General features: G+C 42.8%; 2 protein-coding genes across 6 annotated transcripts in view; both read left to right on the plus strand.

The window, feature by feature from the left end:
* LOC147313950 (unconventional myosin-Ic-like) overlaps nt 1–5,271 on the plus strand; it is a 61,939-nt gene extending 56,668 nt beyond the window's left edge. For all 3 annotated transcript variants that reach the window (XM_086260718.1, XM_086260720.1, XM_086260719.1), the window contains 10 exons: nt 13–97; nt 665–824; nt 952–1,035; nt 1,122–1,215; nt 1,291–1,346; nt 1,424–1,559; nt 1,691–1,761; nt 1,863–1,960; nt 2,105–2,204; nt 2,894–5,271. In XM_086260718.1, the coding sequence (XP_086116844.1) occupies nt 13–97; nt 665–824; nt 952–1,035; nt 1,122–1,215; nt 1,291–1,346; nt 1,424–1,559; nt 1,691–1,761; nt 1,863–1,960; nt 2,105–2,204; nt 2,894–2,920 (911 nt within the window). In that variant the 3' untranslated portion in view covers nt 2,921–5,271. The remainder of the gene's footprint in view (nt 1–12; nt 98–664; nt 825–951; nt 1,036–1,121; nt 1,216–1,290; nt 1,347–1,423; nt 1,560–1,690; nt 1,762–1,862; nt 1,961–2,104; nt 2,205–2,893) is intronic.
* A 2,981-nt stretch (nt 5,272–8,252) lies between these two features.
* Nucleotides 8,253–13,084, plus strand: part of LOC147313951 (large neutral amino acids transporter small subunit 4-like) — a 35,086-nt gene continuing 30,254 nt past the window's right edge. For 2 of the 3 annotated variants that reach the window (XM_086260721.1, XM_086260724.1), the window contains exons 1-2: nt 8,253–8,429; nt 10,450–10,672. In XM_086260721.1, the coding sequence (XP_086116847.1) occupies nt 10,513–10,672 (160 nt within the window). In that variant the 5' untranslated portion in view covers nt 8,253–8,429; nt 10,450–10,512. Of the gene's footprint in view, nt 8,430–10,144; nt 10,300–10,449; nt 10,673–13,084 lie in introns of those variants that run through there. The other variant, XM_086260722.1, reaches the window with a different exon arrangement.

Below are 13,084 nucleotides of genomic sequence, written 5' to 3' on the forward strand. Positions count from 1 at the left end.
TGTATCTGGCAGCTATTGCAGTCCAGGCATGGTGGAGGGGGATCCTGGCCAGAAGAAGGGCCCAGCGCAGACGACAGGCAGCAAATACAATCCGCAGGTACAGATTATACCGGATCCAACCAGTAGATGGTGCCATACTTTAATGAAAACGTTTATCCATAGAGACCAAGTTTTTGTGTCAGAGGCTGTGGACCATTGGAGCAGCCTCAAGTGGAGATTAGAGGAACTGCAGCTTTTTGGCACTTTAGTATTGCCAAAGGATTGTGCTTACGCGTGACTGTGAAATGTAAAGTATGGGAAGCTCTGTTTGGTTTCATTTAAACATATTTAATTACAACCTTATTACCTTACCTCATTTGCCTTAATTACTAACAGTCAGATTTCGTGTTTTACTCAACAGACTTGCTTTGAGGATCAGTCCTAATAATAATCATTTAAGTAAAGTGAAACAAAATGCAGAATAATTGTCAGGGAGACAATGAAGTAAATGAATTGGAAAAAAACTAATCATTACATTCTGAAAGCTATGAAAGTTCCAATGAGTTCTTTTAAAAAAAAATATAAGGGTGCTGTTTCATTCTAATGTTTCTCTTAGGATTACTGTGAAGAAACTTTATGTTGCTGGTTTTTGATGATTCCAGCTCCTTTCTTGTCTCTCCATCAGGTTCATCAAAGGCTTCATCTACCGTCACAAGGAGCGCTGTCCAGAGAACGAGTATTTCCTGGATTATGTGCGCTACTCTTTCCTCATGAACCTCTGCAAGAACCTGCCCAAAAATGTCCTGGACAAGAGCTGGCCCACTCCTCCAGCTGCTCTCACTGAGGTCAGAATTCAGATTTGACTGAAAAATGTTCATGTAAATGTTCTGTCTGGTAAGACCTTCTCATATAGAAAATGAGTGAAAATTGAAGCCAGTAGTCAAGTAATGTGAAACCTCTGTGTGTCTGTAGGCGTCTGAGCATTTGCGTAAGATGTGCATGCAGAACATGGTGTGGAGTTACTGCAAGAAGATCAGTCCTGAGTGGAAACATCAGGTGATGACTGCCCCGCGCTCTCTATCACACTGTAAGTTTTCTGGTTTGCTGCTTGCTTCATTCACATCACTCTCGCCTTTGAATAGATGGAGCAGAAGATGATTGCCAGCGAGATCTTCAAAGACAAGAAGGACAACTACCCACAGAGCGTGCCCAAGCTGTTTGTCAGCACCAGACTCGGTAAGCCATTGCTCACTCTGCAGCCAACGGGCTACAAATGCTTTCAGATCAGTGAATGTGTCTGCTCTTATTCAGATGGCGAGAACATTAACCCCAAAGTTGTGCAGGCTCTGGGCAGTGAGAAGATGAAGGTTAGTGAAGCTTTAGACAGTTTTAACTACAAGCTCAGCATCAGCATGTACTGATCTTCCTGCGCTTTTGTCCCCAGTATGCAGTGCCGGTCACCAAGTACGACAGGAGGGGCTACAAGCCCCGCCCCCGGCAGCTGCTGCTCACTGCCAACAGTGCCGTTATTGCAGAGGAGGGCAAGCTCAAGCAGCGCATTGACTACGGCGCTCTGAAAGGTCAGAGGTCAAAAACAGACAGACGCTTCTCGTGTCTTCTTGTCTTTTAGCGGGTGTTTGTCACATGATTTGGAATAGTGATTGACATTTTGAAAAGAAAATAGCCACTAATTGTTGTGCTGTGTTTGCAGGCATCTCCGTCAGCTCTCTTAGCGATGGCGTGTTTGTTCTGCACGTGCCCAGTGAGGACAACAAGCAAAAGGTGAAGATGAGGACACCTAACTGCTTTGCTGCTGTTTTGAAGAAGGAAAAAAAAAGTCCCACAGAAAAAACTAATTTGCGTCTGCCTGTGTTTCCTCGCAGGGAGATGTGGTTCTGCAGAGCGACCATGTGATCGAGACCCTGACCAAGATCGCCATCTGCGCTGACAAAATCAACACCATCAACATCAACCAGGGCAGGTGAGAGGCAGAAACACACACACTGTTCCCCACAAAGCTGTGCACGGTCTGCACTGGTAATCTCAGGCTCCTTTCATGTTAATCATTCTGGAGTACTTTATGAGTTCCTTCATGATTCTCACTGCCCCTCTGTTGCTTCCCCAGTATAAAGTTTACAATGGGTCAGGGAAAGGAGGGGATAATAGATTTCACACCTGGATCAGAACTGCTGGTGGCCAAAGCTAAGAATGGACACTTGTCTGTGGTGAGTGTGCTTCATCATCTTCTGCATCATTATCAGTTCTATGTCTTTGTCAGCAAAGTGTTTACAGATGTTTTGGGGGGGGGGGTTTGTCACTTTGTTGTATACTCGTTTTTCAGTCTGCATTAATGAGTGCTGGTGCAGCTTCAAAGGGTGTATCTACACATCATTCACAGTTCTAAAAAAAAACATTTAAACCAGCTTTCTTTTAATTGGTAGCCCGACCACCTGTCCAACAGTGGGTGGGTGGAGCATCTGCGTTCAAAGCCAGAGCAGTGTGCGTGAGATGACCATATTAGGTTGTAGTAAATACACGGCAGACTGGTCCACATCTTAATGCTTTTCAGCATTCTTTATTACTATCACACACACGGTTGCTGTACAAACCACAGCTACAGCTCAACATACCAACAATAACACTGACAGGAGCCAGTGCAGACTTTAAAGCCAGAGAGGCGTGATTGCAGCTGCTGCTCAGGTGTGTCCACCTCCCCTGCAGTGGCACCACAGACCATGCCCCGCTCTCAGTGATGTCATATAGATGCAAGCTTTGCTGACTGATTTGAATCGATTTACTGATCCTGACTGTTGTTGTATGCTGTTCAACTGCTGTGAATAAAGATTTTGGTGTAAAGCAGTACACAGTAGTTTCTGAGTTAAGGTGAAACGTTTCTCCTCCGGCTCCCTTTCAGACGGCTCCCAGGCTGAACTCCAGATGATGGCCACTCTGACCACACACACCAGGACCCATGTCCTCCTGACCTCTGCCATCCACCAATCACATGACTGCAGACTCCACTCTGCTTAAGCCAATCAGATGCAAACTGTCACTAGATGGGTGGCATGTGTTTCCGATTTAAACAAAAAACAATAAAAATCCAGCTAAACTAATTGATATATTTATGTTTATAGATAATATTTTTGGGATTAATACTGTTTAATGCTGTTTAAATATTCTGATTTTATATATGAGGCCAAGGGATAACAAATATATTTGGTGCAATTTTCTTGCACCAGCTGTTTATTGTGCTTTATATGGGAACATGACCAAGAAAACAATAAGGAAAGTGTTAGAATAGAAGACAGTGAGATGAAGGGGGCTGTTGTGGATCAAAGTCAGGGTCAGCTGTTGCCTCTTTTTTTTCCCTGTTTACTTTTTTATTTTTATTTTGCTCCTTTGTCTGCCTGACACTGCTTCGTTAACTGGGCGAGTTATTAAAGCTGTATCTTGTTGCGGAGTGTTAAGAACAAGGTTTGACAGCATGTAGGACAGATGCTGGGAGGTTTGACGAGGAGGAACAGAAACTTTTCGAACATTCAGTAAAGATTTGAGGCCAAAAAAAACTTTTTAGTGTCAGATGTGGCTGAAAATACCTTAAAGAGTTCAATTTACTACTGAATACTCTTCAGAATCTTTATTTGTACAGTGTTTGAGTAAGAAGAGAGGTAATTGTGAGAGAATCGCAGCAGCATGTTCCTTAAATGCTGCAAGAAAAGAACAAAGTAAGTGAGACGGGTTTGTGGAAAAGGCAAGAGAAAGACGGGGAGAGAGAAGTGAGGGTGCAGCAGTGGTTTGCCTTGATGCTAGGTGCTTGTGCCTTTCTCTCTGACTTTATTTACAACAGTTTTGCAGCTCTTCACCGCCGTGTGAGAACCATGACGCTCCAATGAGTCGAGTTAAGTGCAGATGGGAACCTGCCATCCTCTCAGTGAACGTTGGATTAACACCAGCAGCAGCAGCATGTACAGCACACACCAATTGTTCACCACCACAGAGTCCCTCCATCACTATGTCTGCCCTCCGCTCCACCCTCCACACTGCCTGTTACACTCAACTAACCAGGTGTTGCTACACCTAAATAGGCTTTCACCAGTCTGACAGCTAACAGCATTTTGGCTTTTAAAAATAATAATAATAACTTTAGCCCTGTGAGACTAAATTTTAAAGCTGTATTTGGTTCAGCAATGATTGTACTATATTGGGCTATGTTAAAACGCCAAAAGATGCTATTAATTGATGAGAAGATTGAATTGACAAGAGTCTCATGTCTTAATTGTAAATATGTAGCTACATCCAGCTTGATTTAGGAGAGAATAATGGCACGGTTTGTGGGAAAGACTTTGGTTTGATTTATGGGAAATTTCCAGGAAATCTTGTTTGTTAAAAGCCCTCCTACACATTTGGTTTTGTAATCGTTAATGAAGACAGAATGTAACTCTGAGCTTTATATCTCCAATATAGCCTATTGGAAGGCTAACTCTTTTCTTTGCAATTATAATCAAGCTAACAGTTTCCTCGCTGTAGCCTCATGATGTTCATTCACTCATATGTGACAACAAAAGTAGACTTCTCAGAGCAGGACACCATCTGAAAAGCCAAGAAAATGCCATCTGACACCAACTGTCACAGCAGAAGTTGTTCAGGTGTAACACATCCTGTAGTCCAGTTCAGACATTTCTGTTTAGCCCTGTCTTACCTCTGATTCTCCCTGAAGCCTGCAGCTGAGACCAAAGATGGGGGAAAGGTTTTGCTCTGGAAAACTTATGAGAGCAGCTCCAAAATGTTTCCACTTGATGTCAGAACTTTGTCTCTGAGTGCTGCTGCTGCTGCTGTGTGCATTAGCCAAAGGCCCTGTTGATTTCTAGTGATTATGTGTTGTATGATTAATATGACGTTATGGTGTCGTACTAAATGTTGTTGGAGATGTAAATGTCCATTTTTGTTGTGTTTTAAATGAGCGACTCAAGCCAAACGAGGTTTGATGATGTGAAACGTTTTGGGGAGAAGAAGCTTTTTGGTGTTTGTTAACTCAAACTTGTCCATGTGCCTTTGTTAGTATAGCAATATAAGACGTGTCTGGGAAGAGGAAGACCTCTGTTAGCCTGCCTGGAGATGTTTCCTCTCTGTGTATAAGCTTTATTCATACCAAGTCTGTCTGTTGATTCACAGATACACTCTTGTTATCACTCCTGAGTTACTGTATCCACCAAACCAATGTAGAATTCTGCCAACACACTAAACCATGACATAGAATTTGAAGAATGAATAAATTTGAAAATTAAAAACAAACTGGCTGTGTCTGCTGGATGTTGCTTTTTATGTGTGTGTGACCTATCCTTTTTTCCAAAGGGGTTGTTAAGTAGCCCAGAGTTAATAAAATGGCAACAACATGCAACCCTGCAGGGTCCAGAAATGCCTGCTGATGTGATCTGGGTTTTTTTTCTAATATTTTCCAGGTTGGTTTACAATGTGAACAAGACCAAATGCAAATCTCAGAGTTAGGGTGTGTAACCAAGATTGTAATTTATTTTTTTTAAGATACCTGAAAACATTCATATTTATAAATGATTAGCAACTGAAACTAAACACGAAACGCTTAAAGTGAACCGGTTATGCTAATCCATATAATAAACCCTCATCTGCCACTTTATTAGGTGCTAGACCTGAGTTGGACCCCTTTTGTTTTCAAAGCTCTTTTTAATTCTTCGTGGCTTCGACTCAGCAAGGTGCTGGAAACTTTCCTCACAGATGGCTTTGTGGCATGTGTTATCCTGCTGGAAGCAGCCATCAGAAAATGCTACACTGATCATGAAGGGATGGACATGCTCCGCAAGAACACTCAGGTAGGCTGTGACATTTAAGCAGTGTTCAGGATGTACTAAGGGCCTAAAGTGTGCCAAGAAAATAGCCCCCACACCATCAGGCCGCCACCTGCAGCCTGAACCATTGATACAAGGCAGGATGGATCCATGGTTTCATGTTGCCTACACTAAATTATGACCCTACCACCCAAATGTGGCAGCAGAAATCGAGACTCATCAGACCACATCCATGTTTTTCCAGTCTTTTGCTGTGTGATTTGGTGAGTTGTAGTTTGTTTCCTATTCTAGCTGGAAGGAGTGGTACCCAGTGTGTTCTTCTGCTGCTGTAGCCCATCTGCTTCAAGTTTAGACATGTTGTACATTCACAGATGCTCTTCTGCATATGTTGATTTAAATGAGTGGTTATTTCCTTTGGTCACACTGCTTTGAGCAGATACTAGTCTACTCTGACCTTTGGCATCAATGCTGGATATTCTCTCTGTAAACAGTAGAGATGGTTGTGTGGGGATATCTCAGTAGATCCATTTTTTAAATACTCAAACCAGCCTCACTGGCACCAACAATCAAAAATCAAGTCACTTAAATCACATCCTCTCCTCTTTCTGATGACTAGTTTGAGCATCAGCAGGTTGGTTTGACAGATGTGTCCACGACCAAATACATTGAGTTGTTGCCATGTGATTGGCTGATTAGATATTTATGTTAAAGAGCGGTCGATACAGTGATCAGTGAGTGTAAAAGGTTTAGCTGATAAGCAAACTGATTGGTGAGTGTTATACAGCGTGTTTCAGATAAACAGGTCATTATGTGCACAAATGACCCATGTGAGGCAAATGCTCCACCCACCTGCCAATCAAACTTTCTCTTTGCGAGGGACAGCCAATCAGGAGAAAGTTAGCTTAAAGTAACATGAACCGAAATTACTACTTTCAGTGTTCAGTGGATGAACCGAGGAACCGCACCAGGCCTCGGTATATGATTAATAAGGATCGTTTTCAATGTTGAAACATGGAAAACTACTCCATTAGAGTCCAACAAAAGTAGTATAGAGGTAAAAACTGTCATTACAGGCCTATTTAAATTTTTTAAAAATCTGTTAAAAATAAGAAATCAAATTAAACATCAAAATGATGGAACAGTAACAAGTTGTATTGTTATATTGACAGGAAACAACAAAGCTTATAAAAACTGTCAAACACCTCCCTATACTTCATGGTGTAAGTGTATATGCTGTGCAGCTGCTCAAGTTCACCCTGTTGTATCAATCATTAACTAATTTAAAAAAAATCCAAGTTGGATGTTTTATAAAATACAGATCAAACTGATAGCATCAGAAAACTGTTTTCATGCACAAACTGCACTGCAGGCAGTGAGACGTCAGAACCACAACGGCTCATATCATATTCTTCATTTAAACCATGTGGGGGATAGAACCACATGCAGGAGTCCAATCTGATCCAAATTACCTCCTCAAAAGAGCAGGAATGGTTGTGTCTGTGCTACAAAATACCTAACATGTCACAAAAGCAGTGATCTCCATCTCCAAAGTGTCTGTTGTTGTGGGGAGGATGAAATAGGAATGGAGCTATCTGAGTCCCACTGAAAATGCTATGTCCAGATTAACACAATCAACTTTTTGGAATTGAACGTGCATCAAGACCGTTATCTCATGGTAATTTGTTTGAATCTGATTCAACAGACTCCTTTAAATGGCTCCACTGATCACGTGAGTGCTGATTATGTGATTCTGCTGTCAAACAGTTTAGAGGTCTGTGCTATAGTAAACACTAGGTTTCCCGCTGAACCTTTGAGAAGCACGTTTTCAGTGGTTTAACTGTCTGTATAATCTCTGCACTGCGCTGTCATGGTTTGAGGCAGCCAGCAGGTGTCGCCCACTGAGAATACTCCCCTGGTGTTATTTGCCCTCCTCAGAGGAGCTTTTTCCTCTGGACCATGTAAACCCTCCTCTCCTGTAGTTCAAGGAATCCTGCATTTGGCACGAAGCTGAAAGTAAACAGGGTGTCACCTCATATTCTGGTGGATTTATGGGCAATTTGTGGCTTACATAAGCACACACACCTCACGAGGCTTTTCAGAAGTTTCCTAGTTTACCGTAGCCCACTGACACCTTTAATGCAGATGCAGAACATTTTTTCCTCCACAGATCACAGCTGGACAGTCTGGGTTGTGCTGTCCTCTTTATGACACTGTTTTTGTTTCACAGTGAGAGCTACATAATGACCAGCTGTTCAGTCCTTGTCCAAACAAGCCCCCACAGTATATTTCTTAATATATTGTGAAACAGTGCACATGTATAACATTGGAGCGCTCTGATTGGCCACGGCTGGTCTCTAGCTCAGCCAGTAGCCAATGGAGAGGCTCTGTTGTTTGTGTACCGCTGCTGCGCTCATATAAAAGAGGAGGCGACGACCCCCGAGAAGGAAAACTGAGAACTGAAGAAAGCCAGGGGGCACCTGGCTGTGAGCTGTCACTGCTGCCCCGCGTCTCTTCCACCGACCGACGCTCTCACCCGCAGAGGCGGATCTGACTGCGAGGACCGAGCCGCTCAGCTGAACCCCCCCACACCCACGCCACCTCCAAGACCCATAGACGCGCGCGCTTCAGGTGAGGTTCGCACCAGAGGATGCTCTGCAGACACTGCTCCCCGGGGAAGAGGCTGCACATACTCTGAGAGGACATGATCTGTGACAGGCGGCGTGTTGCAGTGTCCTCCTTCACTCACAGTGTCTCCGCTTTGCTTAAAGGCTGCTGAGAGGAAGCTCGAGCTGCAACAGCCGTGACTCTCTCATCAACTTCATCCAGCCTCTCACTGTGTGTCAGTCATTTTCCATCCGCGCTTCGTCTTTTCAGCGCTTTTTTTTTACAGCAAACTTACAACTGATATGATAACACAGTCCATATTTACACAGGCACTCACACACACGAACATACTTAATTTTCCTCTCTTTATTAATCATTAATAACCAAACTGTTATTAACCAAACTGAAGGTGCCTTTAAAGTACTGGTTCGATTTATGGTAAAAGTAATGTGACGGAAGCTGCTGTCAAGAAGCAAAGTGATAGCGGGGATGCTTTGTTTTGGAGGCTGTTTGTGTCTAGTTAACTGTCTTTGTTTGGGCATGATTACGGCGGTTCCCCCTGAGCTGTTGTTTTTACTGAACAGCTGAGAGCTTCTGGCTGAGATCGGCGTCAAAGTGCTGAAGCCTAAAGTGTGCAGACCCGGAAAATCAGACGAAGTGGTTTTCAAAAATAAAAGCAGCAAGAATGCGTCGAGCGCTGAGAGCGCGCGGCTGAACGCGAACGCGTTTTATATTGAAATTCAAAACCGGAATAGGAATATAATGTTCTGTGTCGCGTGCAGGGGGCTAGAGATGTGGATCGAGGAAGGTGGAGGGGGTGTTTTGTGCGGATGCTTTTAGTCCAGTTCAGACCAGTTCTAAGGCTTCTGCTTGTTCATCGCAGTGTTCTTTGTGTCATTGTTCAGTACGACAAAGCTGTTGCTGAGAAATGCACAAACTTCTAATGAACTCTGGTCTGTGTGTGTTCAAGCTATATTAGCGTATTTTCACGGTCGTTAGTGTTGGGGTCGTCGAGTTAGGCTATCTCAAGTTCATATTCACACAAAAATGCAGACAGTAGGTTTAAAACGGTCTTCTTTCAAAAGATGACTGTCTAAGATGAACAAAGTGAAGGGAACAGATAGGTTATGTGTTCCAGCCAGGTGGAGTTTTTTATCTGGTTATTAAAACAAGTACAATTACACATAATGTCGCTCAGTATTATCAGATAAATGTTGGCTGGGTGTTCGTAATAAATGCATTTCTGTATGTTTGAATACATTTCCAGTGAGTATTTTTTGCGTTATGACGTTCGCCTCTATAACGGTGCACACTGCACTAACAGCTCCTGTTGAGAAGCGCTCGCGCTGAACACCAACCAGCAGCAGCTGAGTCTCGCGCCGCGCTGGTTCGAACCGGCTGAGCTTGCGCTGCATTCAATTGAAGTGGGATTTTCGGACCACGTTTGTGACAAAGGGTTGCCACACAACCCCAAATAAAACGCCTCACGTTTCAGCAAAAGCAGAGGAGAAGTCGTGTCCTGTAAAGGCATTTTTTATTTTAAAACTAAAATAAAATTTAAATCTTACAGTTTCCACGTCAAAACTTATACAAACAACATTTTCAAAAATGTAAACACCCTCTGCTATGTCCTATTCGGGTGGAATACAACAGCAACCTCACGTGTAGCTGCTGTACAAACAACCAATAAGAGGAGACCTGTTGTACCCTGGAGCCAATCAGATATGTCAGGGGGAGACAGTTTAATATTTATAGGAGGGGTTTGCTTCTCAAATGTCTCAGCTGTTTTCAGTTTGTGACTGTCTTCTCGATCACAACCGTCCTCAGTAGGTTAGAAAAAAAAAAGACCTGTACTGAATATGGATCCAAGAATCATCTAAAACACTTGCAAGAGGTCATATTGTTCAAATATTTCATAATGTTAAAGAACTACATGAACTAGACTTAACGAAAATAATTATAAATAAACCTGTAAGAAGTACCTCACCATGGGTATAATTTCTGGTTGTCATCTTGTTTCTGCTGTCTCTATCTTATCTTCCAGGCTTAAGCAGCCCTCCTCATATTCGGTCAGGTCTAGCACATTGCTACCTCTGATCCATCCAAAATGGCTCCTACTCTGGCCACGGCCTTCTCCCGCCGCTGGTGGATGGCGGTTACAGCAGTCATTGAGAACCTGCTTTTCTCTGCTGTGCTTCTTGGCTGGTCGTCCCTGCTCATCATGCTCAAGTCGGAGGGCTTCTACTCTTACCTGTGCAAAGGACGAGGTGAGTCTACTTTACCGTAATTGGGTTATCATGTGTGGTTTTGGTGAGGGGGTTGTTTACTTGGAGTCCTTGAGCAAATGAGTATCTGCTGAGGGCCCTTTTGACCTGTTTTAACAAAAACACATCAAATTCATTCATTTTCCATCCTTTCTGCCTTTCTGCATGACAATCCCCTGAGCTGGTAAAAAACTGAAAGCCTCAGGACATTGATCTGAACACTCAGGTGTACTTGCTGTTCCGCTGCTGTGGAATTATGCAGAACACATAAGCAAGTGTGCAAACCTTTTTGTAGAAAGTACCCATGTTTTATCTTACTTTGGCACCTCATCCTCAGTGCAGTGTGTTACTTCTCTCAGCAGGAGCAGGACCTTTGAGAAAAGTGCCTGCCTGCATATTGGCAAACAAGAGCTTCTCATTGATCCAACAGTTGGCTTCTCCTTGTGGAAAATGGGTCATTATGGCGACAGCAGCCTAGGTCTGAAAAACCCTCGAAAGCATCCATAAAGTGCTCCAGCACAACAATGCCACAGATGCATCAGAGATGGTCATTTTGTTGTTATTTGATTCTGTCTCCTACTCTGTGATCAAAGATGATGCAGTGAGCTGCTGTACTCAGAGGGTTATAATTTGGTTATGAAAGATTGCCCTGTTTAAAAAGCAAAAAAACCCAACCAGATGAGGACAGTGGTTCCTCCATCCTAGCATTCGGTAATCAGTGCTGTCCACAGAAACAGTGTAGAGGAGGTGAAATGTAACAGCATGCTGAAGAGAACTGGCTGCTTCATCTTCATCATCAGGGATTGAGTTTTTATCCATTGCAGCCCGCCTGTGAAGGAGACCATTCATCCCTTCATTCTCCACAGTGATCATCAGACAGGCTGCTCTCTGTCTTTGTCTCTTTGATCCTCTGATTGTATCTTCCTCTGTGTATTTCTCTCTTTGTATCCTACAAAGCAGCAGCTGCGAAAGCCTTGCAGGGTTAATTTGTGCATATAAAGCCTTTTTTAAATCAATTTAGCTCTGATAATTCTCTTTCTCTGACTGTTTTGCTCAGGTCATTTCCTTATCTGTTTGCTCTGATTAAGCTTTAGGTATCTCTTACTGTTGACTCAGCTCCTTCCACAGTGACCTGACCTCTGGCACATCAGTGTAGCCCCACACTTTTAAAAACCACCCATTATTGTGTTAAATCTGCATTTTGTTTTTGTTTTTTTACATTTCACTTCAATTGTGAGAAGTCTGTCAGTGAAATTAGGAGGAAAAGGCATTTTTCTGCAAACAGACGCCCTGATGAGGGAGGAAAGGGGTGCTTTAGAGACTTAAATATTCAATTCAATTCTTTATTTATTTGTCACATGTAGTTATAGCTGGTACAACATACAGTGAAATGTTTTTTCTGGCTAAAAAAGTACTCCCCCCACTGTGCAAACATGCTAAAAAGGATTTTACATAAGCTAAGAAAAAAAGGAGATAGAGCAAAATAAAAGCACAGTCGTCGCGGAGCTACCAGGACGGCAGCCGAACTCAACGGCGCCATCATCACCAGACAATATGAAGGCACAATGTGAATATATCATTCTTTGTGTGACTGATATTCTATTTGAATGAGCTGTTTGTTCAGTTTGCGCATATATCTCACATCAAATCATAAAAATAGACAGTTTGTGTTCCTAACCTTTGGTGTTTCTATGGTGTGAAGTGATCAAAACAGCTTTTTTATAGTTTTATTGTTTTACTCCAAAGGAAATCATGATTTCAGTACTTGAAGTAGAGTGCTGCTGCTCTGTTTGTATTTTACCTGTTGAGGCTACATGGGTAGGTGTACAGACTTGTAACAATCACTTGACCTTTGCATAATAACCACATCCTTACACGAGCCACTGATCACAAGAAGCACAGCCTTCCTAAGAGGTCACTTCTCTGTTTTTGTGTTAATACAGCTGCTGTAGCATGGTTGTGGTTTGTGGGCTCTAGAGCGATGTTTCTCTTCATGCTCTCCTGTCAGTTGGCTCTTTTAGTGATAAGCTACGTTTCTTGGTAAACAGTCAAGCCAAAAGAACGGTGCTCTTAGCACATTGCAGCAATGATGAAACCAAATCACTTTGTTGTAGATTAGACTATTTGACATCCTTTGTATCCACAGGAGGAGTTTATCAAATAAAAGGCCATGTTGAGAATCTTAGAAGGTTCCTGTGGTGTTGAAAATAACACTGAAGAGCGGTGGACGTATGTGACTTATCAGAAAGACGTTTTCAGAGAAGGGGAGTTGGAGCTTTATGCCTCAGTGTGTTTGCGTGGACATGTTTCTTCCATTATTGACTCATGTTTGCTGTGGCCATTTGATTAGTCAGCAGTAGTTGGGGCTACTGGAGGACAGATGCTGCTATCTTCCTTCACAGTCAGCACTTAATG

This window comes from Aulonocara sp. 'chitande type north' Nkhata Bay, linkage group LG14 (assembly GCF_057382095.1).
Source record: "Aulonocara sp. 'chitande type north' Nkhata Bay isolate Kocher_YH1m ecotype deep benthic linkage group LG14, A_spYH_male_GT1.1, whole genome shotgun sequence".
Lineage (NCBI taxonomy): Eukaryota > Metazoa > Chordata > Actinopteri > Cichliformes > Cichlidae > Aulonocara > Aulonocara sp. 'chitande type north' Nkhata Bay.